The sequence below is a fragment of the Pezoporus flaviventris genome, unplaced genomic scaffold (genome assembly GCF_033815535.1).
Source record: "Pezoporus flaviventris isolate CSIRO_AGI_PZ_B2104156 unplaced genomic scaffold, CSIRO_AGI_Pfla_v1 ptg000007l, whole genome shotgun sequence".
Classification (NCBI taxonomy): domain Eukaryota; kingdom Metazoa; phylum Chordata; class Aves; order Psittaciformes; family Psittacidae; genus Pezoporus; species Pezoporus flaviventris.
Window position 1 is genome coordinate 71,050,416 of NW_026892555.1, and position 27,626 is coordinate 71,078,041.

Here is a 27,626-nt window from a genome sequence, read left to right on the forward strand (position 1 = left end):
TACATGCATAGCTCCAAAATGAGCAAGGACAAAAGGCAAAGGCAGGTTGCCTGCTTTCTGAACCTATACATGAGCTTTAACTTTGCACATGTACATGCAAATTCTAATTTAATGCATACAGAGAAACTGATTAGATGAGAGCATCTTTTTAAAAAAAAATAAAATGGTATCAGTGATTTGTGCACAATGAAAATACAGAAAGCTAGAAGTGCAACAGTTTCTTTGTCAGGTCAGACATTTCAAGAACTGGAATCATTCTGCTCCATCCTAGGATAAACGATCTGCTACAGTCTTATTAGGAGAAATGGCACACCTTAACATCAGTGCCTGCCTTGCTTAGCTGTCATCTCACATTCCTAGGGGCTTGTTTGTCCTCTGTGACTGAAATTTGTACAGCAGTGTCAGGGATTTGGATGCTCGGTTCCCATTATTGTTGCTGAGGATCTTAACCCCTTTGTTAAGGGATGTTAGTTCTTTTTGTGGATTTGTTGTCTTCTGGGTCTGTGGTTTATGTTCCCTGCCTTTCAGTACTTCCAATGAGTCTTCAGTCTGCTCTTAAAAAGGCCTTTTGCCATTGGTGCATTTTAAAATCATTCACAGAAAGCCCTTAAGTGGCTATGGGAAAGCTATTTCTTACAGACATGTTACACATATGTATCTCAAAAGCCTGGAGAAAGCCTGCACTGGAGAAATGCAAGCAGTAGAGGTAACAGAGCAGGAATATAGATGATTCGGATAATACAAGAGACCTTAGGACAGAAATTTCTGAGCAAGTTGCCAAGCTGTCCAAATGAAACTATTTGGACTATCTTGGCTCCTGGAGCACAGCAGAAGTCTCTGATCTAAAAATTTGCATTTGGTCTTCTCTTCCTCATGGGTACAATATCCTCATGTTGTCTACACCAACATGAGAAATAAAACAGTGGCAAGACAGAGACTTAAGTCCTGGCCCTCTATCTACCCTATTTAATGTTTTTAACATAAGCATAATAGAATTAAAGCATGGATGCAAGCCACATAGTCTTAATTAGCCTCCAGACCAGAGATCATAACTTGGCTCCTTTTATTCACTACTACACAGGGAGCCAGAGATTAAAATCTCTAAGATTAAAATATCACTCTGTGACATTTAACCATCTTTGCAAGGCATGCTTATGACGGCCGAGAAGAAGGGCTACTGGTCTGTAATGATTTCTTAGTTAGCAATACATTTACATATGTATGTCCACATGTGTATGTCTATATATATATGTATGTATACACACAAAATATTTATGTAAACAGATGGTTGACATCATTTTCAACCTTAGTTAAGAAGGCAATCCAGTACAGAGAACAAGTTTCTAGCCTTTGATTCCTTTTGTTTTTAATACGGTTTTAACTGTCAACACTAGAAAGTCATAAATATGAGACTAATGTAATAAGGACTACCACAAACACACACTGCTATGTTATTTTTTTTGTTCCCTACTCAAAGTATCCCCACATCTTCACATATTTCCTTCCTCCTCACTGTCAGACACTGAGGCTCTCAGTTATGCAGGTAAAAAGGACTGACACTTTCTAAACTGTAACAGTTTGTTGCAAGAATTATGAAGACTAACTGGAGTCACCCTTTGAGAAAAATGTTCTGGTGATTATACTGAGATGAACTTCCATGTTTTGCAACGTATCTGCAGCCACAGAGAAAGAAAGACTTTCAAAATGTGTTCTTACATTGCTAAACATGCTCTCTTTTACCTTCTCACTGCTTTGTTCATAAACAGTTATGCCCATTTGCCCCAGAGAATATTAACAGTTTGCAGTATTTCATAGTATTAGGCTCAGCCCCCCTAAAAAAAATGGTGGGAAATCTTCATAAGAGTTTTAAATCTTATTTTAAATCTTTTACCTTCTGGTTATACGTAACACGCTGAAAGACAGATCCCTACAGCAAATGTAACAGGGGTATACTCTCTGCCTCTTGCCTCTTTTCAGACTTTCTTGGACACACAAGGTTGTGTCACAATTAACCTGCACTGCATATTTGAAGAACTGCCATGAAGTGCCTCTGCTATGAAACACCTAAAGAAAAGCAGGGCTGCTTTTTCTTTAAGTGTTTTGTCAGTTCTGTGCTTTTCTGACACAGAACTGATCACAGAATCTTATGTTCACTCACTCCCCAAACATAAAACACTTTCTTTTGCCTTAAATCCCTTTTGAAATCTCCAAAGCAACTTACTGAAAGGGTGCAACGTTTCTCTCAAAAATCTATTACTAAATTAATCTTACATTAACTATGATGATGCCAGTGAATTTCCATACAACTCAAAATGCAAATGAATTTGTGTTTTTTAGGTGGCAATGGGCAGTTCATTTAAACAATTCAAACCAAAACATAAAACGTTGCTTCCTATGCAAAAGCTAAACAAAGAATTTGATTGCACTAAAGGACTTTGAAACCTAATTTGTTGACTTCACCTTGGGATTACCTGGAAATAAAAATACAATAAAAATACATCAATAAACTTGACATACAAAAATACTACTCATATTTGAAGATGAAGAAACCGTGTTTCTTCTGTGCTATATCCTGTACAGTCCTGTTGATTTCAGAATGCTTAAAACAGGGTATAATGGATTTTGTCCCACACACTGTGGAAGATCTATGCAATAGAAACAGTGTAGAAGCGGTTGCGTGCTGCCTGGTCTATCTGGTATTGTTGATACTCTTGACAGGAACATTTATTAGACCATGTTAGCAGTAGACAAGAGACTCCCTCTGATACCCATAATTGTCTTCAGGAGACTGACCATATATTGTAGTCATGTTAAATAAAGCAGCTATAAAAGCATCCACCACATGCGATCACTTGCTGCTTTCTGGGAAATTATTGCAGTCATGGTTTGAGAATGATCAAAGGGTGAAAAAAAAGGGGTTGCCATTTTAAAAACAGTAAGAATGAGATCACATCATCCATGAAAAGCATGTGGAGGTGAATTGGGGTAGTCTGACCCCAGACTCCAGGAATAAACTCTTGTCTCTTCACCTCTCCACTACAGTATAGCTTGATTTGTGTCCACTGAAATCAGAAGGAATTTTTATCATTTATTTCACAAAGGGAAAGAATCAAATGTTAAGCATCCCTCTTTTATGGGCATCACTGTCTAATGTTGGGGGGAGATTCCCAGCATCCCTAATGGTATTACATAGCAGTTTCAAAGAGGGCTACGATCCCCCATCTTAGGTCAGTGAACACTATCTCAGACCACAAGTAGGTCCAGAGAAAGTAAAATAGGACCGTTACAATTCTGTAGCCGCAGGTACTACCCTGCGGAAATGTACTACTTAGCTTAGAAAAAGGGTGGTAAAACCTGCCCTACAATGTCTGCATATGAATGTGCTTGCCATATGTTTCCTACACATGCTTCTTCAAAACATCAGGGATTAATTCACGGTTATGGAAAGTATCCGTCAGCACAGAACGAGAACCCTGTTCTCGGTATCCACCTAAAACTAAGAAAATTCACTATGAACTACACCCACAGTAACATCTGTGTAAAGTAAAGGTAAGTAACAGATGTGTTTTTCCTTTCTTAGACCACAGTGGTGGCTCTTGAAGTTCAGTATCTGTCTGGAGTCTGTCGATGATCTTTGCCAAGATGCATACGTCTTTCTGCCCATGACACTTTCAAGCAAGTTAGTCTTGCACCAGGATTCTCTGGGTTCAGCTTTATTAGCCTATAGAGGCTCAGGACTCTCTTGCATTGTTTCACTCCCTGTCAACAGCAAACTGCAACTACAGGTGACTGCCTATTGTCTCAGCATAGCCACAAAAGAGCAGAGGTGAATAGATGTAGGGCAGCAGAAATGGAACTCAGTGCATTCTGCACGGTGCTGAAACACTTGACAAGGTGAATTCTGTAAAATCCAGGCAGCTCCTCAAGCTTTTTCTGGATACTTTTCACTGGCAGCACTGAAAAAGAAGGATGATGTATTGTGAACAGAATTCTAAGGCAAATTAAACAGTTTAATGGAAGATAAATATCTCAGCAAAACATGGAAACTTGGGATAGCATCACAGCTTTCTAGATTACTATGGATAAAGAGAAATCAGAACCACAATGGAGAGACAGGAAACAGTTATTAAGCTATTCTGAAGCTACTGGGCGAAAGGCTGGGCTGGTTCTTTGCTGGTGTCAGAACTCTTTGTGCTAACAAAAGGAAAAGGGTTTTTTCAGCTGTTCTGAAGTGTCCATCTCCTTTGACACTAACAAGAGTTAGACACCTAAATACATCATACTGGACCATGGTTTTAGCAAGCCTTGTACGAAAGAGCAAGAGAGAATCGAAATTACTGATTCACTTCATGAGGCAGCCACAACTGTGATGTGGGGTTGTGATGATTTCATAGTCACAGGGTTCTGGGCTGCATCATGTGGGGGCATGGCATGATTTTGCCTCTTATTGCTTTCTAAGTAAACCCACTCATTTTTAACAAATCCTTTTGTATAGCAAATACACATTTCATACATCTGCCAGCACCAATTTGGAAATACAATACCACACAGTTTTCTTTTGGGAATTTTAAAGTTTGACATTCATAGGTCTCTTTCAAAACACACACAGATCAATCAGGAAAAAAAAGAAACTTAAACTACGACTTAACAACCATAGCTAAAGAAAAATTTCTCAGTGTAGAAATAATCCACATTTTCAAATCATGATTTACCTCAGTGTTAAGGTACTCCCCAGTACATACCTTCCAATGTTCCAGAAAAAATCTAAAACCTAAAAAGGACTTCAGATTAGCATGCCAATAATATGATGTGATCCAACACCGACTGTTTGGTATTTTTTAAGCCAATGGAATGTCATGCTTAACATTTAATTGTTCTTTAACTAAATAAATGCAATTAGGATTTTCCCTGTAATCTTTCTGAACAAGCTGAGAAATATGTCTCATACCTACCCATGCATTCGTGCAATTATTGATGGGGTTGTTGATGGAAGATTAGAATTTGCTGGGTGAGTTGCTGACCAATGAACCTTGCCAGTGTATCCAGGGATATTTGGAGTGCTAAAGGAAAATTGGAGAAAGGTTAAATTAAATGACTATAGGCTTGAAATATGACTTACAGATCATTTCTAAAATAGCTAGTGCTTATCAAAGATGGATGGGGTAAAACCTCTTTATAATATAATTCGTAGTCCTTAGAATGTATGAATTGGCACAGTTTCTTTAAGATCAGAAAAACAAATTTATGATGATAATAAATGATAAGCAACTAGCTGATGATCTGACCTAAGATCTTTACTTAGACATGGCAAAAGTGAATCCTTTAGCGACTTTTCTTTTTTTGTTTTCCCTGTTGAATATCTGTATGATATTCATGATTACAAGCAACACTGAATCTCGAAGAAAAAAGGGGTCATGGGATTTGCATAGAGCACAGAAAGCAAAGAATTACTCTTCTAAAATGTGATAAAGATTTAGCTCATATTTAGGTTCCAGCTTCAAATATGGAATTTACGTAGCAGATTTTAGGCCAACAGGTGTGGTTTCTCACAGCCTAAACCACAAATGATTTCCCGAATAATTCTGAGGTTTGTTAAATCTCCCCTAGAGTTCATTAAAAGCGTATTTACATACATATGTAGTATTATTAACACAACTTAGACACATCAACCTAAATTCTAGCCCAAGTACACCAGTGGACTGAGACAGCATGGGCCACATCTTGGAAGGCTAAAGCCTTTTGTTAATTCCAGTGCTAAATTCTAATGTGAAATACCAAATAAAAGAAAATGAGAAATGAATTCTACTTCTCTGAGGTAGTGCAACATAAAATTTTGATAGCAATCACGGCAAGATGAAGCAGAGATGGACAAAATTAACAAAAAAACCACGAAGGTGTACAAAGAAGAATTCAGAGGGATAATCCTGAAGATTAAATCTATGAAGATAATTCATTAAAATAATCCATGAAGATTAAAGATTAAAACTCTAAGTCCCTAATAAAATAGCTTTTTTCAACACAAAGTTATTCAGAGAGTATCATAAGTACTGTTCTATATTGACAGCTCAAAATAGGACACTGCTGAATTATACATATATCCAGCCTGCCCATACACATGGAAGAAAGAGTGCATGACAAGCTGTTTCGTCCTCTGAATCAGCTAAATACTTGGGATTGTAACCTTTACCTCCATTAGACCTTTGGAGGTCTTCAGACCACAAGAATGATAGACAACAGTGCCTCCTTTAAAATATCACCAAGGTACTTTTTTGTTTCCCCTGTACTGGATAAAAATTAACAGTTCCTTTAATTATAAAATGCATACAGATAGTGGATTCAATACAGCCGATCAGCTACTTCTCTGAAACAAAGTTCAGCACAAGATGCAAAACTGGACATATGTGCCAAATGTGGTTTATCAGAAAATTCATTGACTTGTGACTAGGAAACTTGTATCTGGAATTCTTAACCAGAATACCAGAGGTAATGTCAAAATCATATATCTAGTTACTGCAGTTATAACAAAGGACTGTGACTGAACTATACTTGCCACAGGAGCATTGGCAATATATGTTGCAGTCTTTGTATCCATAGTTAGCAGAAAGACCATCTAGTTCTTTGCCTTATTTTGGAGTAGCCTTGCACTAACCCATACATTCTTACACTCTTATATTCCCTGGGCCATGCTCCAGTACATGACCCTCCAGAGAAGATGGCTTTGTAGAATCAGTACAACAGTTCTGCAGCATTTGGGAAGCTTTTACCTGCAGTAAATCACCAAGGTGTTGGCTGAGCAAGTAACAAATCTGCTCTCTATCTTGACAGCAGCCATGCAGGGATAACAAGTAGGCCTGAAAACCTGCTCAGCAGTAGAACGGATTTTCTGAATTAGCCAAAATGGCTTGCAGACAAATTTGATTTTTCGTGTCAAAGTAGACAAGGTTTATGTTACATGTGGATTAGGTAACTGTCAAAAATTTAATCTGCGTATGCAGAGATCACACTGAGGGACACACTGGACATTGGGTGTGTGCAAGTACAAGTGCATGCATTCATCTAAACCTGAAAATGTGATATCACCTTGAAGGAATCAGTCAGACCGTTAACAGAGTTTTATCACTGTGGTGGTGTGCTATGTATCAAGATGCATCTCACACATGCAACAAAGAAATTCCATTGACTTCCTTAAAATTGTATGAGATCACAGAGAAGGCAATAACAACAAGAAGCCCTGTATTAACTTGCAACATTTTAATAACCTATTTGGAGTTAACTGACATTATAACTATGCAATTGTGGAGATATTAGAATACATTATCCACTGCGAGGCACTTGATTGATCAAATCTGATCTTAAAACCTACAAGACTAGAAGTAGAGAAAAAGGCTTCAGAAATGGCCAAATGTGACCCAAAAATGAAACCTGAGAGATGGCTCAAGATGAAGACTTGTTTTAGACTTGTTAGAAAGGATTGACAGGAATTGGTATATTCATAATATGTGGGAAGGATGTAGCTCTGAAAGAGAAGAGAAATGGGCAAAGAGAAGCTAAAGAACCAGTATAGTAAGAAAGCTTGTACTACAGTAAAGCAGCTGCTCTCCTGGAAACCTGCAAAGAAGATGCAAAAATGAGCTGCGGTTATGTATGTGATAAAGCAGAAGAAACTGAGGTTAAAAAAAATACCCCTTTGCTTGTTTTTGGTTTTGGATCATGGTGTCTAGCTCCTGTGTATGTTCTCTGATGATCTGCTAAACCTGATTGCTGCTGCTAAAGAAAACAATCAAGTGCCAGGCTATCACTGGGCAACATGCAAAACTTCTCTGTGGTTATGCTGTCGTCATCAAGCTTTCTTGCTGTAACTATGACATCTCTCTTGTTCATACACTTCCTTGTAATCACACTAGCAGCTCTTAGTCCCAACAGTAAGAAACATAGAGTGTTGACAGTTGAATCTGTGCAAGCTCTAAGATTTTTCAAGTGGAATGTAGTGATTCTGAGTGTGTCTGCTTTGGTGTGCCTCTGTTTTGTATACCCACATCAGGATATCTTTGAAGACTTATTTCCTGGTAATGTCAGGAAAATAGTGTAGAATCAATTGAGTTGGCAAACCATGCTGACATTCAGAGATATTTGATATGCCTTAAGGCATCTCAGATAAGCCCCCATAGCACAGGACCCGCAGGAGATGCATGCTGTCCTGAAGCAGCAGCTGGAAGTGATGGTCTGGGGTGCCATGTCAATTCCATATCAGCTCTTTTTATGGGAGCAGAATCAGGATTCCCCCAAATAATTTCTAATTCTTGAAAACCTTGGATTTGGCATTTTAGCTTGAATGACTGAGGTAGCCAAGTTCTATGTGCGAAACTTCTGTCTAGTGAAAGCAATCTGGTAGATTCTTACCTTGCACTTAAAAGCAAAGATTTCCTAGCATCTTGCTCTTTCTTAGAAACACTGTTGTATAAATCTCATATAACTGAATCACCAGATTACATCATTAACTATTTCTTCTTATTACTAAAATTATAAAATAGGCCTCTCAGGTCTCACTCACAGCACAAAGGACTCGCAATTGTCCTCCAACTCAAATTCCCTTCCAGGAAGACAAATGGTTTTGGGGCTTCTGAAAGAATAAAACCATCAAAATGGTAATACCGCAGAAATATTTTGAATCATGTTGAACTGAAACATTTCGTTTCTACAGTTTCAAACAGTTTTATTCTGCTTTCACCCTTTTCACCCCCACCTTCCTTCCCCCCCATATCCCCCCCCTTACCCCCACCCCTCAAGCTAGCCATAAAATCTCAAGTAGAAAATGTCAAAATAGGATATTTCAGCATTCCCCACCATCCACCCCATGCATGACTCAAACAAGAAAATCACTAACAAGGCATACATGGTGGACAAACTGTCAGTTTCTGAAGAAAAAATACAAGATGAGAAAGCTTTTAGGCAGCTGAAGAAAATGACTACACAAGGTGCAAGGTGGCAGAGGGTCCTGTCCCCATCTAATTGTGGCCTGTGAGGTTTCTGTGGTAACTTGTAATTATAATGGATGCTCGGACACAGTCCGTTGGAAGCTGACTGCACTGAAAAAATATGACCGAAGTCACTACAGATACAGTGTTGTAATAGCATTTTGCCCAATGTCCTTGAGGATCCAAGGGTAAAGAGTAGCTTCAGAGTATATCTTTGTGCAAGAACCGTAGGACTTGAAACACTTAATATATGCAGTTTCTAGGAAGACAAACTCCTAAGTTCCCATTTCAATCAACTGCTTCCAGAAATGGATTTTGGTCAGATCCTGTCCTCTCTCTCTGACACACAACCTCTTTGGCCCTGGACAACTCACTTCAGTCTTGTCTTCATCTTTCAAAAACTAATACTATCATCTACTTTACCAGTGCTATGGTAATGAATTAGTCAATGCTTCGAAAGTGCTGCTAAGTAAATAACACTTGGTTAGAATGCATATGTATTGTGTAAGCACTGCCCTCTACTGAGTCCTATGAGAGCTGATGAATTCTGAGTAGCAAGTTTTAAAATGTTAATGAGTGACAGGTTTTTATTTAATTGTGGAGGCCAGGCTTTTCATGTGGAACAAGAAAACATAATCTATGTTCTAACTGCTTTTGTCAGATTTCAAGGGGCAGGTTCCAGTAAGTATCACAGTGAAAATTAGGAACACACAAAAAAGAGAAGAGCACGAGTCAGATATAACACTTGATAGATATGAACTGCTGCTGTGTACACTGGAATGCACTAAATGTGCTACAATACTACTGCACTAAGTACTTCTAACTCACTGAATGTAAGGGAGTTCTAAAAATGCCAAGGAGGTGAGTTGTTTGTCAGGCTGAGCATTTACCAGAGCCCTGCCCGTGAATGCTGCAGAGGAAATCCCCATCACCAGTGTGGGAAGCTTTTTTTCCATTGACCCTTAAAACACCTGCAGCACTAAAATACCACATAAAGCATAACCTTGTTTCAGCAGCTGATTGGGGAAGAGGTCAACAAAGGAAAAAGCTAGTGACAGGGGTGGAGGAGAGCTATACAAAATTACATTCCTATAAACATGTTAGCGAAAAAGAGGACAGCAGATTACTATGTTGGGAATCCATATGGTGTAGTAAAACTAGTTTCTCTATGGTTTTAAAAATTATTAAGTTCAAAATGCAATTCTGAATAGGAAAATCTTTTTCAAAGTAGTTGCTAACTACAAGAAAGAATGAATTGTGTCATCACTTATTTTTGCTTATTAATAACATGGAACCTCTCAAAAGTGCCCAGAGAATTTAGCAGTCTGAGTCTTCCTGGAGGTCATTGTAGCTGTGCTATGAAGTTTCCTCCTCTGTGCAAATTGCCCAAATGAGCTGAAAATACAGTTTCATCAGAATTCAGATCATCCTCCTCTTCCTTCATACCCATCTGGGCTGCAGCAGCAGTTACACACAGGGCATCAGATTTTTAAAAGTGCACACTACCTAAAAGCTTCATCGTAGTGTTTGTGGTCAGATTTTTGCAGGAGCTTAACAGTCAACGTGCACCCAGAATGAGAGCTCTTTCAGAGTTCTGGTTTTCATGTGTGGTTGCTGAGCTATTTTTGAAAGCCTGGCTGGCTGCATAAAACATACTCTTTAGCTCTCGGTTGCTTTCCTACCTAGTAAATGTGCTAGCTATGTGACATATAACCCCAAATGCATTATTAACCTTCCACAAATAAATAAATATTATAAGCAAATAATTAATAAGCAAATTGGTAAGAACCAAAGAAAATTTAATCAAGGAAAACAGGTATAATTAATTCAGAGTCCAAAGTCTCTTAAAACAAATTGCAGCGGTCTCAGTTCCACAAAACATATGAAGAGATATCAAATTCTATCCCTGTTCAGGAGATCTTGTTAAGCATATACCTTTAACTCACTGATTCCAATGGAATCTACACTTCATGGGTTTGAAAGAAAAGAAATGAAATACAAGAACAGAGTTTCACATAGGCAGACAATTAGAGAAAGTGGAGGGAGGAAACGAAAAAGAAAATATGAAACAAACACAAAAATCAGTAATTTAAAAATACAGCAAAAGCCACTTGAGCCACTGGACAATTGCTGTCCAGGATACATAAAAAAGCACACAAGCAACATACAATGAAAATACAAAAAGAAAAAGCATCAAAGGATTCAATTTGGAACCTCACTTGTTAATGACATAAAAAATGAGAATCAAGGCTTCAACTCTTGTGCTCTGACCCTGCAGTCCACTCGATGGTGCACAGAGCTGTAAGACAAGATCATAAGTTCTAGGAAAGACTTTTGGAGATCTGCTGGTGAAAAAGTACCACATTAGAAATATATTTTCAGAGTTCTCTGTCACAAAAACTTCCTAAGATTTTTACTCAATCTTTAAAAACAGCCAGAAAGGGATCTTTGCCCTTGGCAAAGAAATGATAGAAGATTACAGGTTTTAGGCATACATTGCAACATAACCAAGGATGGAAGAGAGGAACAAGTTCATGGGGCTGCTCAGCCTGGAGAAGAGAAGGCTGTGTGGAGACCTCATAGCAGCCTTCCAGTATCTGAAGGGGGCCTATAAGGATGCTGGAGAGGGACTCTTCATTAGGAACTGTAGCGAGAGGACAAGGGGTAATGGGTTCAAACTTAGGGGAAGTTTAGATTGGATATAAGGAAGAAATTCTTTCCTGTGAGGGTGGTGAGGCACTGGAATGGGTTGCCCAAGGAAGCTGTGAATGCTCCATCCCTGGTGGTGTTCAAGGCCAGGTTGGACAGAGCCTTGGGTGACATGGTTTAGTGCGAGGTGTCCCTGCCCATGGCAGGGGGCTTGAAACTAGATTATCTTGAGGTCCTTTCCAACCCTAACTATTCTGTTATCCTGTGATTCTGTGATCATAGACTCATAGAATAGAATCAAAGAATAGTTAGGGTTGGAAAGGACCTTAAGATCATCCAGTTCCAACCCCCCTGCCATGGGCAGGGACACCTTATGCTAAATCATATCACCCAAGGCCTCGTCCAACCTGGTCTTGAGCACTGCCAGGGATGGAGCATTCACAACCTCCCTGGGCAACCCATTCCAGTGCCTCAGCACCCTAACAGGAAAGAATTTCCTCCTTATATCCAACTAAACTTCCCCTGTTTAAGTTTGAGCCCGTTACCCCTTGTCCTATCACTACAGTCTCTAATGAAGAGTCCCTCTCCAGCATCCCTATAGGCCCCCTTCAGATACTGGAAGGCTGCTAGGAGGTCTCCACCTCCACGCAGCCTTCTCTTCTCCAGGCTGAACAACCCCAACTTCCTCAGCCTGTCTTCATATGGGAGGTGCTCCAGTCCCCTGATCATCCTCGTGGCCCTTCTCTGGACATGTTCCAGCAGCTCCATGTCCTTTTTATGTTGAGGACACCAGAACTGCACACAATACTCCAGGTGAGGTCTCACAAGAGCAGAGTAGAGGGGCAGGATCACCTCCTTCGACCTGCTGGTCACGCTCCTTTTGATGCAGCCCAGGATACGGTTGGCTTTCTGGGCTGCAAGTGCACACTGCCGGCCCATGTTAATTTTCTCATCAACCAACACCCCCATGTCCTTCTCTGTAGGGCAGCTCTGAATCTCTTCTCTGCCCAACCTGTAGCTGTGCCTGGGATTGCTCTGATCCAGGGGTAGGACCTTGCACTTGGCATGGTTAAACTTCATGAGGTTGGCATCAGCCCACCTCACAAGCGTGTCAAGGTCCCTCTGGATGGCATTCCTTCTCTCCAGCGTATCAACTGAACCACAGAGCTTGGTGTCATCGGCAAACTTGCTGAGGGCGCACTCAATCCCACTGTCCATGTCAGCGATGAAGATGTTGAACAAGGCTGGTCCCAACACCAATCCCTGAGGGGCACCACTCGTTACTGGTCTCCAGCTGGACTTTGAGCCATTGACCACAACTCTTTGTGTGCGGCCATCTAGCCAGTTCTTTATCCACTGAAGCCAGGTCTTTATCCACTGATCTTAAATCAAAGCCAGGAATGCATATACAAACCAAGGATATTAAGAATGCTACATTCCAGGGCTGGAACAGACCTCAAGAGATGATGCAATTGATCCCTTTCCCTAACACAGGCTTTAATGATACCCTGGAAGAAGAACTGAACTACCTTCCAGTCTGACCTGAAAAAAACAGCTTCACAGCTCCATTAAGGAAATTCCCACTGATCATGCTAGACTGCCACCAGATCATATAGTTTTGATTAATATGTTGAGATTCATAAATTTAGAACTTCTAGATGAATCACAACACTTATGACATGGCTTTTTACATGTGGTGGAGGTTCCCACAGCTATTCCATGTCTGAATCACAGAGGAAAAACTGAATAAAATATTGCTTAGATTTCTAACTCTTCACTTGTGACTCATCTGAACTTTCAAGAGCTACGGCCATCACTTGTGCTAATAATTATTTTTTAAAACCAGGTTTTAGCAAAGCACCATTTCAATAGCTTAAAGCTCAGAGCTTGGTAAAAATAAAGCATGGGCTAGGACTCAGGATACATGAAGTCTGATTCCTGGCTGTACTATAGATTCCCAATGGTATTTGCCAAATCACTTAATTACACTGCACCTGGATTTCCATCTGTAAAACTTCCAAATTGCATGGCAAGGACTTCAGAGCATTACAGTGTCAGGTATGTCACAACAGCTTTTCACAACGCTAATCTTATACTAGGAGCTTTTAGGCTCAACTGCAGCATAAGTCCTGCCTTTTATCTTTTTTCTAATTCCTTAAGAAAAAAAAGAAGAAAAACAGAAGATGGTTTCCTGTTCTGCCAAAAGGAAGAGAGGGTGGGCACAAGGGTAACATACAAACCATGCCCAGGTTCACCACTCTTCCTGTTTGTCTCTGCAAAACTACATGACAGATGACTCTTAGCTAGTTTCAGCTTTGCTAATAATTTGAATGGCAACCACTTTCTTGCATGGTCCAGGGAAGAATAGTGTCTCACTCCAGAGTTATGCCCGAGTGACAGTGCTGTTGCCCAAGTGCTAGAGGCAGGAAGTGCAACTGCTAGCCCATGAAAGAGTGAAAGTGACTATTTAGAAAGAGATTTTTACATCTTACAGGCTTACAGAGAATATTTATGCTTCTAAATCCAAAGCATGTATCTCATTTCTCAAGGATTTTGGTAGGAGTCTAGTAGAGTCAACACCTTTACACATCTTTCCAGAACTATTGGCAAACATACAAAACAAAACAAAAATTCTAGGGATCAACTGTATGTATTCTTTCTGAATCCTTCCTTTCTTCTGCTTAAAATTATAGCAATCCTGGTGTCTAACACTCACAGGCAAAGAATAAATATAGAAAATGTAATAGAACTTTTCAGATGGGATTGACTTTTTCACAACTTGGAGATGTCAGAATCTTTTAGGTCTCAGAAATCTTGGTCTCCTGGTTGCCAGAAGTCAGTGAAATACATAGCTTCATCCACTAAAAAAAAAACTAAAAAGGAAAATGACATGGAGAGTACTAGAGAAAGTAACACAGAACCTGTTGCTCGAACTTACAAATCTACCATGATATCATACATTGCAAATAGCTCCAGACAAGATGTCTGTCTGTCTGTTTGCAAGACAGCGTATACATCAGCTTCTATTGTTCAAAGCTCTACAGCAATAACAGTATGACATGGCAGAACTAATAGCTCTGCTAACTTCCCTACAACTCAGAAATCTCTGTTCAACACTATACTGTATGCTATGTGTGCTATATTTTTAAAGCATTTTTCTCAATAATCATTTTATACTATTTTATGTTCTAATTCAAGCAGAAGTTAAAAGTTAGATGAAGGCTGTGAGAAATGAGATGACTTGTGCAGGAGGTGAGATAAAACAATCAGAATGGTGCATTATGTACATAAAAACTCAGTAATAACAGGTTTGGTGCAGTAATATAGGTTAAATTTGAGCATTTTACAACGCTCAGCACCTTACTTTGACTGTGAACCTCTGCTGTAATGAACAAGGCTGTGTGAAGAATGATGCGCTGTTCCCCACACGTGTGTGACAGCATGTGATGCATTACAAAGTCTATTCTCCCTGAAACTGATGTAAGAAACAGAAATGAACAGATCTAAGATGGAGCTTAGAAATCTCAGCTACTTCCAAGGCAGCTCCCAGCAACTAGGAATGTTTAGCACATACTCTGCCTTATGTAAGGACCAGAATTATGCTTTTTCTTCAGAACAGAGTGGGCAATATTTTTACAGCTCCTCTCCCTCTGCTTTGCCCAGTGAAGTATCCCTTCTGTAGTTGCCTCACAAATGCGGACTGTGCAAGACCACTGAAAGGACAGAAAGGAAACTCCTGTGCAAAGAGAAAATCTAATTATGTGAAAAGACCAGTATATTTCCTCTTTGATAATTTTTAGTTCCTACCATTAAGTCATTACTTTTACCATTTTACTTTCTCAAAAGTTTGCAAATAAACGCTTAATTACCAGCTCAAGCTACTAAAGACAACTTTAGGAAAAGATTAAAGCAAAAACCTTTGAATCTCAAACTTTGTGAATAATCTTAAAAAAAAAAAAAAAAAAAAAAAGTGCTCCTAATAGTATTCAGGGAGCTTTTGCAAACTCAAAGGCCATCTAGTGACTAAAGTTAGAAATCACACATTTTTAATATGGCAATATTCATTGTACTACCCATCAAAAAAACAGCATGTGAATTTCTACCCACCAGACTTGTTCATTAATAATAAAGAACAAGAAGCATTTAAAGTATGAAAGTATGGCATAGTTTGAAAATACACATCTTTTTCTTTTTTTTTTTTGGAATTAAGAACTCTTCAGAATGGCATCAGCAGAAATTCCTGTTTCACGCTAAGCTCAGACCCTTCTCTTCCATGTCTTCCCCACCTGAGCCTTGCATGTAACACAAATCTATTTCCTGATGGTGGGCATTTACAGGAATGCCTGTGTTAGTCTCAGCGTTATTAGGAACCACAAGTCAGGCATTTGGGGGTATGATCTAGCAGATGTGCTCAGTCTAGCTTCACATGCAACCTTTCTCAATTCAGAAAAATGAAAAGGTGCTTGCCAAGTTCTTAAAACTTGGTTGTGCAACAGTTTAGCAAGGTTAACAGCAGGAAGCAGGGGATGCTCTGATTTCCATCCCAGACGAGGTCAGAGGCTGCTGATAATGAAGAGTTCATTATATCATGAGAGTATATTGCACCGGTGTTTACCACAGGCAACTTTTACCTCCCAGGGTGGGCACTCTAAGGGTAGCTTTTGGGCTGAGAGTCAGTTATGGTCAATCCATTATGACCATTCTGTACTAGATGATGTCAGGGTCACTTGGGTCACAGAGCAATTCCTGGACAGAAAAAAAAGAAACCCTAATCAACATTTCTGGTTTACAAGTGTGATGCACAGTGTTAGGAGCCTAATTTCCCTGAAACTATAGCATTAATGTAACACAATAAAGAATCAGGCCATAATGTTCTACAACAAACTCATACTTGGTCAAAACAGGTTGCACTTAAGCTTAGTATAACACAAGCAGATGGATAAAATATGTTATACCACCACCTCAGTAGTCTGCTCATTTTGTATCAGCTTCCTTTGTATATCTGGGCTGAATGGTCACTTAGATTTACACAGACCTACATGGTAGACAGTTACCACTGTAGGTCATTTACTACTGATTCAGCTGTTAGAAAGGACTCTTCAAGTTCAACCTTGAATCTGAAAGGTCACTGTGATTCCTGTGTTGACAGAACTCATTCAAGTTATTAAAAACAATAAGGAACGTTCCCTCCAATATTTTTGTTCTTTTCATCCAAGACCAGATAACTATTTTCCCTCTTCCCTAGTAACAAAAATTCAAGAGGTAGTATCAAAACCATGCTAATAAGGAAAGATACTCTGCAGTGCTTGTGAAGTGAGGCTTTGAAGCTTGCACATGGCTAAGCGGTATTAAGACTACACTGGCACTGACAATGTCTTCAGAATTTCAAATTTCAATTCCAAACAGCCACTGTTTGGATAGAAAGGAAATCAAAGACGTGTACATTATTCATTAGACAGCTGATGGAGGCAGCTGAACCACACAATGCATGCTCCAAAGTTCTAGTTATTTATTAAAATGGTCCACAAGAAAAAACATGGAGATGAACTGTCCTGTGTGCTTGGCATGTCCCAGGATGAAGACAATTATGTGCTCAACTTGCAGCACACAACAAATGACAGCTCTAGAACATATGTGCATAGAGGCGTCTTGGGAAGGATAGAAATAAGATGTAATCTCTTGTTATTTTGGCTATGCCCATAGTCAGACTGGGATATTCTTCCAAAAAGGACATAATGGATATTAATTTATAGTTTACAGGTAACAGGCTGGAGTCACCGGCAGGCAGAGGAGACTCAGCACACACTCTCCCTTGGTACCAGAAAACATTTTAAGATTATATAACATAGTCCAGCTACAACTCTTGCTTCAGAAAATGAGAGATGGATTGCTTGGGCTTAATCAAAAATATAGAAATGACCCATTGTGCTTACTATACAAAGGGATATGACAGATTCAAGGCCTTCAGCTTACACTGTTAAAGACAAAATAGATCAATTACCCTGACAGAATATTTATGAGGTCTCAAAAGACAGATGGTGACAAGTCAAAGTTTTGCTCATGGAATGATGCAATGCTCATTTGAATTGAGTAAAATACCATGGTAAATTATTAGATTGGCATATATGCTAAATGACTCAGTTCAGCAGGCAGAATCTTGTCTTTTACTCTCCATCCTCAGATACTGAGACTTCATTCAATTTCCTAGGATAGCATAATATAAGCAAGTCTTTGAAAAATAACTGCTTCTCTACTTGTAACACTTCTTTCATTCATTTCTTGAGAATATAGGAAAACTTAATGTCAGGTCTAACTTTCTCTTGATCTGTCCCTGCAAGCTGCTCTCACTATCCACAGCTGTATTTCTTGGAAAGAGTAACATTCAAGAAACCATAATAGAGTTTTTTATCCCCCTTCCATGCTACAGAGATACCTGGCTGTATGGCTGATTGTGCCTCATAGCACACCTGTCCATTAAGTTTGCCTGAGCAAACCTGATGACTCATGGCCTGGAAAGGAGGCTCTAGTCTTCCTATCTGTCTTTGACCAACCTTTCTTTCTCCATCTCTACTTGGCTCTTACCTGAGCCCTTCTGAAACTCCTGTCACCCTTTCCTGGGCTCATCTAAAATGTTCCACTCTGAGGTACAATAAGTGAAATACAGAGTGAAGAAAAGACACCAATGGACAGGTGATTACTTTATATTCTACAGACAGCAGATAAAACCTTGAGTTTGTACATGTGTTTGATTACCACGGTATTTTCATAAATGACATGTCTTAATAAAAACATCTGATGTATGGAATCTCTACACTCACTTCACAAATTTCTCTGTTCTATTTTTTACACCTAACTCCCTCACAGGAGAAGCTTGCTAGCGTGTACCTTTCAAATCATTATTGATTGAATATCTTAACTTCTCCAGTTATAGAATGTTGCTGAATTTAGTCTATTGAAATAATCAACTCTACACAGACTTCATCGGAAGTGTTCAGAGGACCCTGATATTCCCAAAACCATGAAAATTAGGAATCAACAGGCTCTGTGGAGAGGCAAAAGATCTTGCTTGAAATCTGGCCCAGAAGCCTCCAACGACTTAAAATCATAATTAGATGCTTCTTGTAAGGCAACGTTGCTTAATAAATTTGGCTTAATAGATTTTCATGCAGCAATCAGAACCAATTGAAGGACTGAGTTTGAGTTTAGTAAAAATAATGACCATTACAGTTAATAATCACAAGCAAACTAACTTAATGTGAGATTTGTTATGGTACAGCATCATTCATTCCTGTCAGCCAGTTTTTCACCAACATCCTTGTCCTCTCTTTTGGTACTGTGCATGCACATCTTCTGTACCAATTTACAGGGGAAGAAGAGGTAAAAAGTATTAAATCATTTGAAGCAATTGCTGGAGTGTGCTATGACCTTAATTGCTCACTTGAGACTGTTTTTATTTGAAAACATTGCTGTGTCTTATGTACACAAAATTTAGGCTAAATTTCATTAGCAAAACCCAAAACCAGTTGGCAAGAAATTGTTCACTGACTCGGCTTGTTTTGGGCTCAGGATTGTATCTCTGTTCTGGGAAAGAGGATCAGCCAACACTTCCACTTTCATTCTGGAGGTGGGATTTTGCGAGGTATCATGTCATCCCGAGGAACTTCTTCATAAACTCTAGATGAACAATAAAAAAGAAGATAGAAAAGTTCCCATATAATCACTATTGAATGACACTGGTAGCTAGATAATAATGAATTATGTGAGAAAGAAGGATGTAAAAAGTAACAAAGGTGTGCATTTCTAGTTTAAGGGGAAATTAAAAGCCCGGAATTATATGTTGCTTGTTGGGGAACAAGTAGTTATGGTACAGTTTCACAGACTTATCTTCTTTAAAACTGTCTCACTAATTGAAAGAGGCAGCTTATCTGCCAATAAGCTTACAATGATGATGGGACTCATTTTGTCTAAATTTGAATAATTGGTTAAGTGAGACAAGACATAAATAGAGATTAGACACGAGTCATATCATGCCCGTGTCAGGCGTTGAAGACAGATGTACAGAATGCCCTTTTGGAAACCCCAGTTTCTCTTCACTGCCTATAGATAAAGTACAGATGAAAGGCACAGACTGGATGCAAGCTTTTAGGTAACTAATATTCATGAGATGAATCCTATGCTAAATGCTGATAAAATACCACAAGTTCTGAGTCTTGTATGTCCTGCTGCCTAAAGGTGCATATTAGCAAAAAGAAGATGAAAAAAATGAAGCAAAGCACAAGCAAAACCTGTTTTTAAAAGAAACTCACTTTTAGTATTTGATCTGTAGAAATAGTCCCTTGCTTTTTTGTTCTCCATCTTGTAGAAGGATCACCTGATTCCTCAGCAGTCTTACAAGCTTCACTGCATCTCACTGTCATTCAAAAACTGTGCACTGTTTTTGACCTCTTATATTTTAAAATTAGGAGGAGTATTGATTTCAGTGGGCCCAGCAAGAGACAATAATGCCAAATGAGAGATTTACAGATAACTGTCGCAGAATTTTTTGGTTAGTTCTTTGGTTAACTAATCCACTTTTCTTTATATATGGAAAATAAATATAACACATTACTTTCTCTTTTATCACTTTGAAAAAAAAAGGCTACAAATCATCCCCTGAAAACTAACTATAAATAAGCATAAACCTCATCAGTTTATATTGGAAAGATATGTAAGACATGCACAACAAAAGAAGCAAAACAAAAAGAAGAAAGTCTTTGAAAAAACAAAGTGTCACTCTGCTTTTGGGCAAGTGAAACAAACAAATACACAGTGAAATATATAACTGCAGGGATGATAAATAATCAAATCCAGAGCAAAACCAGAGATGCTTTATTTGATGGCATTCAGCCCTCCACAGATTATTCTGAGTTTTTCTGCATTATTTCCAGATGACCTACTAGCTTATTAGGCAGCGTAGTATTACACAATTAATTGTGTTATGGGCAATTATTTAATAGCACAGATATTCTCAAGCCTACTGTAGGCCATTTTTCATTCTTAGTTGATTGTTCCTATGCCATAAGAGTTATGAGTGTCCTTGAATTGTTGACGTTTTTCAAGTTGCACATTTTTTGCTCTTTGCTTTGCATGTTTTTGCCTCTAACTTTTATCTCCTTCTGCAGGTAAGCGAAAGGTTTTATCTCACTACTAAGTATCTGTGTTACAAACACCAGCATCGGATGCAGTCATTTTCTAGCATTATTTAAAAGGTAGGACAGGCTGGAATAGAATCATAGAATAGTTAGGGTTGGAAAGAACCTTAAGATCATCTAGTTCCAACCCCCCTGCCATGGGCAGGGACACCTCACACTAAACCATGCCACCCAAGGCTTCGTCCAACCTGTCCTTGAACACCGCCAGGGATGGAGCAGTCACAACCTCCCTGGGCAACCCATTCCAGTGCCTCATCACCCTAACAGGAAATAATTTCTTCCTTATATCCAATCTAAGCTTCCCCTGTTTAAGTTTGAGCCCGTTACCCCTTGTCCTATCACTACAGAAGAGTCCCTCCCCAGCACCCCTATAGGCCCCCTTCAGATACTGGAAGGCTGCTAGGAGGTCTCTACGCAGCCGCCTCTTCTCCAGGCTGAACAGCCCCAACTTCCTCAGCCTGTCTTCATACGGGAGGTGCTCCAGTCCCCTGATCATCCTCCTGGCCCTCCTCTGGACTTGTTCCAACAGCTCCATGTCCTTTTGATGTTGAGAACACCAGAACTGCACACAATACTCCAGGTGAGGTCTCACAAGAGCAGAGTAGAGGGGCAGGATCACCTCCTTCGACCTGCTGGTCATGCTCCTTTTGATGCAGCCCAGGATACGGTTGGCTTTCTGGGCTGCAAGCACACACTGCCTGCTCATGTTCATTTTCTCATCAATCAACACCCGCACGTCCTTCTCCGCAGGGCTGCTCTGAATCTCATCTCTGCCCAGCCTGTAGCTGCGCTTGGGATTGCTCCGACCCAGGTATAGGACCTTGCACTTGGCATGGTTAAACTTCATAAGGTTGGCATCAGCCGACCTCACAAGCATGTCAAGGTCCCTCTGGATGGCATTCTTTCCCTCCAGGGTATCAACTGAACCACAGAGCTTGGTGTCATCAGCAAACTTGCTGAGGGCGCACTCAATCCCACTGTCCATGTTAGCGACAAAGATGTTGAACAAGGCTGGTCCCAACACCAATCCCTGAGGGGCACCACTCGTTACTGGTCTCCAGCTGGACTTTGAGCCATTGACCACAACTCTTTGTGTGCGGCCATCCAGACAGTTCTTTATCCACCGAGTGGTCCATCCATCAAATTGATGTCTCTCCAAATTAGAGAGAAGGATGTCGTGTGGGCAGTGTCGAACACTTTGCACAAGTCCAGATAGATGATGTCAGCTGCTCTACCCCTGTCCATCAGTTCTGTAGCCCCATCATAGAAGGCCACCAGGCAGGATTTCCCCTTACTGAAGCCATGCTGGCTGTCACCAAGCACCTTGTTGTTTTTCATGTGCCTTAACATGCCTTCCAGGAGAATCTGCTCCAAGATTTTGCCAGGCACAGAGGTGAGACTGACTGGTCTGTAATTCCCCGGGCCATCCATTTTCCCCCGCTTGAAAATGGGGTTTATATTTCCCTTTTTCCAGTTGTCAAGTCTTACCTTGATATGCCTCACACTCCATGTGCTGCTTAATCCTGGACTACTCCTGGATGACTACTTGTCCAAAGTAATGATTACCCTGGATAAAATGCTTCTTGCTTCAGGACAGGAAGCACTGAGAAAGGAACTCTTCCTATACAAAGGCTATTGGATGATTAGTATAATGCAACCATAATTATTTCAACTAGTTCTGCATAAAATTCTTCAACAGAGCCTCTTGAAGTAACAATGGAACAAAGATAAGATCTTCACATGGATAAATATCTGATAAGAACATCAGAGAAGGAGGGAAAGGGGTAATTGATCAATTCTCCAGATAGATGGAGATCACTGGTGAAGAGACCTGGAGGTAACCCATCTGGGCTTAGAACTTTGTTGCTTAACATATTCACAAATTACCTGGGGTGTTGAAAGTTGAGTAATGGGTTCAAAAAGTGAATGGATATGTTCATGAAGGCAAATCTGTGAATCCATGACTACAAACACACCAGCTCCTTGTCATGAATCCCTGGTCAACAAATCATCACATGATATGAAAATATGCAGCAGAAGTATGATGACATTTTATGTTAATTATTCACAGTCTTGGATGTGAATTATTCACATATTCTTGGATGGAACACTGGACTAGTTGGGCTTTTTTATTTTCCAAATATGGCCACTCTACTAGCAGCATGAGTTAACTGCTTATTACTTTTAGAAAAGGGTTACCATCAAGTCCAGAGGTAAACTCTATAGTGTTTCCCATTTCCCAGTTTTCAGAGAAACCAGATGTGTTAGCTTCCAGCAGGGGCAAGGAGTCACCTCTGCTCCTCATTAGACTTATCAAATACACTGGTTCTTTCTGCAATCCCCATGCCCATCTCTGTGCTAAGTCATACAGAATAGAATAATAACTACAAACTGGATATGAGGGCCTTGTCACCAGGTTTCCAGGTACAAATGTACCTGCACAGTCAAATTCTGAGTGAGAGAATTCTACAGGCAAACACTGCCAACTTCCTAAAGGCCTTGTTTTCTAGCACTGAGCACCTTCACTACACCAAGCAAGAATACATGAAGAATAGCACTTCAGCTATCTCCCTTCCCTGGCAGGCTCTGATGCTCCAGTCTTAGAACAACCTTCTTTTTCAGTTTCTCTGGTTTGTTATCACAGATTCTCACTGTTCAATAAACTTGCTCCACTCAGTAGATGCAAAAGACTGATGGGGAAGCTCAAAAGAACATTGTTGACTGCCCAAGCCATAGCACTACATCTTCTCACAACAGAGAACCTCCTGTCTACTGCAGATGTTTGTAATACCTCTGCTCATCCATGTCAAAGGCTGCTTCTATCTCTGCTTTTCTTTTTGTTATATTTTCCATTCATCCGCGACACAGTGGAGAAAGTGACTGTAGAATTTGCTTGCAAAATGCCTGAGTGATCTCATTTTCAGCACAACTTCCCCAAACAACTTAGCTGTGGAATGTCTTCGGACTGATATCTAGAAAGATTAGCACACATCACATGCCTGGGGGGCTTGGTAGTTGGGCTCTGAATCATATAGCTGAAATCTGGCATTTGTTTATGCAGTCTCATTAAAAATAGTAGCTTAAAACTCAACTACTTTTTATATCTCTATTTACACATTTGCAGTTAATACCTCAGCATCACAGGAAAACTTGTAAATTTTCTTCCACTAGGTTTGGAAGAACATTTACACAGCTTTCTTAAATAAATTTATGCTGGACTATAGGTTTCAAGGTTTGCCCTTTGAGTTGAGTTTGACTCATCTGACAGCTTCAGCAGAGTCAGTATTTCACTCTAACAGCAAACTTTACCCAATAAAATATCACCAGAAATCTGCTGGACAGTTTCTGTCTAGCTTGTGGAACTACTCTCCATTTCAGACCACTTTCTTAACTGTAACTCAGGTTACTGACTTGATGACATTCTATTTCAGATATTGTTTGTGTTCTTTTCATGTGTATCTCTGCCAGAATATCTCTATCTCTGCTTTTCTCTACATTGGAAAAATTAGTGGTCAGATAGAACTGCATATCTCAATTCTTCTTTCCCTTTCACTTTTCCAGAGGCTTGCAGAAAAAACTCAGCTGATCAGTTCTGCTTGAATCTAATTTTATATGTACGTGGAGAACACAATAATTGAGAAATACTGAGTGAAAATAATACAGAATGAGCAAGAAGGGGGAAAAAGGGAAAATTGTAAAGTTTTTGATCCCTTGTGGTTACTTGGGCTCTTTTGGGTTCTGTTATATGACTGCAGTAAGCTTAAAGTGATTTAAAATGCAAAGTTCAAAGGCAGAAACAAGGAACCAAAACCACTGCCTGAATTTATGGCATGTAGACACATTGTGGTGACAATAATGAGGCCAAAGTATACCTAACCGTGAAGTGAGTGTTAGCTGTTTAGTAAAATGGAACAAGGAGCTTATTTACATTTCTTTACCATGTTCTAAGAAATGGCTTCCCTCATCTTTAAGTATGTTGCCTGAATTCCCGTAAAATTTTGTTCTAGCTGTAATGAGCTGTGAAAATCACTGGAGTTGGTCTAATCTGAGCAGAGATCTACTAAAGACACATCATCCCTATTGGAGGGGTGAGTGGATTGAACTTTAGGAAAGAATTGATGTTTTTCTCTTCAAAGCTGGCAAAGCCATGTCTGTTCTCGGGACCTCTCACAACAGGCAAGCACATCTCTAAGACGCTTAGATACTGCTGGTGGTCCATCTTGTGAGCTGGTTCAACTGACAAGGTGGACTTTTTAAAAGCACTTACATGCCTTCCTTTCAGCTCCAAGGGAAGCCACTGTCATTCTCTTCTATTGTCCTTAGGTGGTAGTAAACTTAAGAGTCTGCTTGCTCCTGTTTCTCCACGTTCCTCAAGTCCTAGCCAGCAAACAACAGTAAAAAGAGATTTCATCCTGCAGAACATCAGTGCATAGAAAAAAATGAAGATCAAGGCAGCGGTTTAAATAGTGAATTCTCTCCTGAAAAGAGATTTATCAAATACAGTACAAAAGACCGGAGCCATTGAGTCCTTGACATAAAAACGACATGGAACTGTTGGAACAAGTCCAGAGAAGGGCCACGAGGATGATCAGGGGACTGGAGCACCTCCCGTATGAAGACAGGCTGAGGAAGTTGGGGCTGTTCAGCCTGGAGAAGAGAAGGCTGCGTGGAGACCTCCTAGCAGCCTTCCAGTATCTGAAGGGGGCCTGTAGGGATGCTGGGGAGGGATTCTTCATTAGAGACTGTAGTGATAGGACAAGGGGTAATGGGTTCAAACTTAAACAGGGGAAGTTTAGATTAGGTATAAGGAGGAAATTCTTTCCTGTTAGGGTGCTGAGGCACTGGAATGGGTTGCCCAGGGAGGTTGTGAATGTTCCATCCCTGGCAGTGCTCAAGACCAGGTTGGACGAAGCCTTGGGTAATATGATTTCGCGTAAGTTGTCCCTGCCCACAGCAGGGGGGTTGGAACTAGATGATCTTCAGGTCCTTTCCAACCCTAATTATTCTATGATTCTATGAGTGAGCAGAGAGGTTTGGGCTACTTTTCTTCTTGGCAACAATGGAAACCACCTCACAATGAAATATCTCCTTGTGTGAAACATGCTTCATGCATACCACAGTAATCTAGTCCTTCGAGGGGACACACACAGCAACTTGAAATGGCACTACAAATTACGTATTCATCTAGTAGAGAGAAAATGAAGATGTTTTCAGTCTTACTAAGAATTATATGGTGTTTTTATTTAAGTATTCTGTTGGTATCTAGATCACAAACATGAATTAAATTGAAACACAGATTTAACAGGAACAAAATTTAACAAATACAACTGCAAACAAATGCAAATCTGGAAAATTTACAATTATCATTTGGAATAAGTAAATCATACATCAGAGTTTTCCATGCAGCTTAATTATCTCCAGAGTTTTGCCATTTGTTCTATCAGGTTGGCAAATCCATTGCCAAATCCACCTCAGCTCAGAATATGCAGCACTCATCTCCTAATCCCAAACTTGATGGTGTTCATTTAGCAATGTAAATAAAACCAGTCTGATTTATAGAGGCCCTTTCTGCAAATTTCAGTGCCATCTGCAAAGGCCTGGCACTTCAGAAAAACCAAACTACTTTTATTTGGACATCTCAATTCACTTTGTTTTGTGGCCTTGTCAGAAAAAAATTAAGGCATAGAGCCTGATCATTGTTATGTTAGTCTCACACAGATGCAACTTCACTGAATTCCTAACTTGCTCTAGATTAACAGGAAATCAGATGTGATTTCCTGTTAATCTGTAACACTTATTACAATACAGGTTTATAGTAATAAAAAGCTTTGTTCTGTAATGCAGAATCGTGGTGTGGGTTTTTTGCATAAGTTTGCTGATGTAGCAGGAAAAAAAAACAACTTCCTTCTTTATTAAGACATCTTTCTTACATAGGTCACAAGAACTAAAATGGGTAAGAAGTGACAGCTGAGAACATTGTAAACACAGTACTAGTACTATAAGACTAAGCCAATACTATGAAAACACAGAACTCTTTGCCTGACACATCTCGTGTCCACTTCCTATTGCACTCACACTGAAGTTAGTGAAAAGATACATCCAAGATTTGACTTCTGCCAGTAACAAGACTTTGAGACGCCATACTCGTGTCTGTATTTACTGACTCTCAGTTATCTCCACATCAAAAACATTCAGCTTCACACTAGAATAACATTCAGTGCTGCAAACTGACCTCTTCCCCCACTGCTTACCTTCTCCTGGAAAGCTTTAGACAGAGATGGCAGGAGAGGTGAAGACACAGGACCGAGGTAAGGCACAGGATGGAAGACATTGCAAGGATGGCTCATGGCTTTTTGCATTCATTTTGCAGAGCGAAATACAATTAAAGCTTTATTTTGGATTTTGGTGTCAGAGATTCTGTCCAGGTCATCCTGGGAAGTAATCTGACATGTAGGGCTGAATAATTTCTGTCAGTTTTCAAGTGTTTTAAAGAAGCACATGGATGAGCTAGTTATGTGTCTAAGCTAGCCCTCTCTACTAGATGTCCACCTTTTACTTTGCTTCAGGATTCCTGCAGAACAGTGTTTTTGGTTCTCTGGCACAGTAACATCATACTGAATCTTCCACACTGTGATTTTTTTTTCCTGCCAGACTTCATCCACTTCCCAGATAACTCATCCCCTCTCCTGCCCATTCTTTCAAAAGACCTTTTCTCTACCAAAAGCAAATTAATCTGATGCCATGGAAACATGCAAATCTCCTGGTATACCAACACTTTCTTAACTGCCTTTATGTAGCAGCACAACGAAGA

The 27,626-nt window shown here is 39.8% G+C and overlaps 1 protein-coding gene across 1 annotated transcript; it reads right to left on the minus strand.

Moving 5' to 3' along the window:
• Window positions 1-1,535: 1,535 nt before the first annotated feature.
• Window positions 1,536-27,162, minus strand: SPMIP7 (sperm microtubule inner protein 7). The gene is given in 11 exon segments (XM_061448151.1): window positions 1,536-1,627; window positions 1,630-1,673; window positions 4,953-5,060; window positions 16,921-16,999; window positions 19,167-19,205; window positions 19,208-19,240; window positions 19,243-19,296; window positions 19,931-19,972; window positions 19,975-20,034; window positions 25,083-25,125; window positions 27,067-27,162. Coding segments are annotated over 11 exon segments (690 nt in total).
• Window positions 27,163-27,626: the final 464 nt, after the last annotated feature.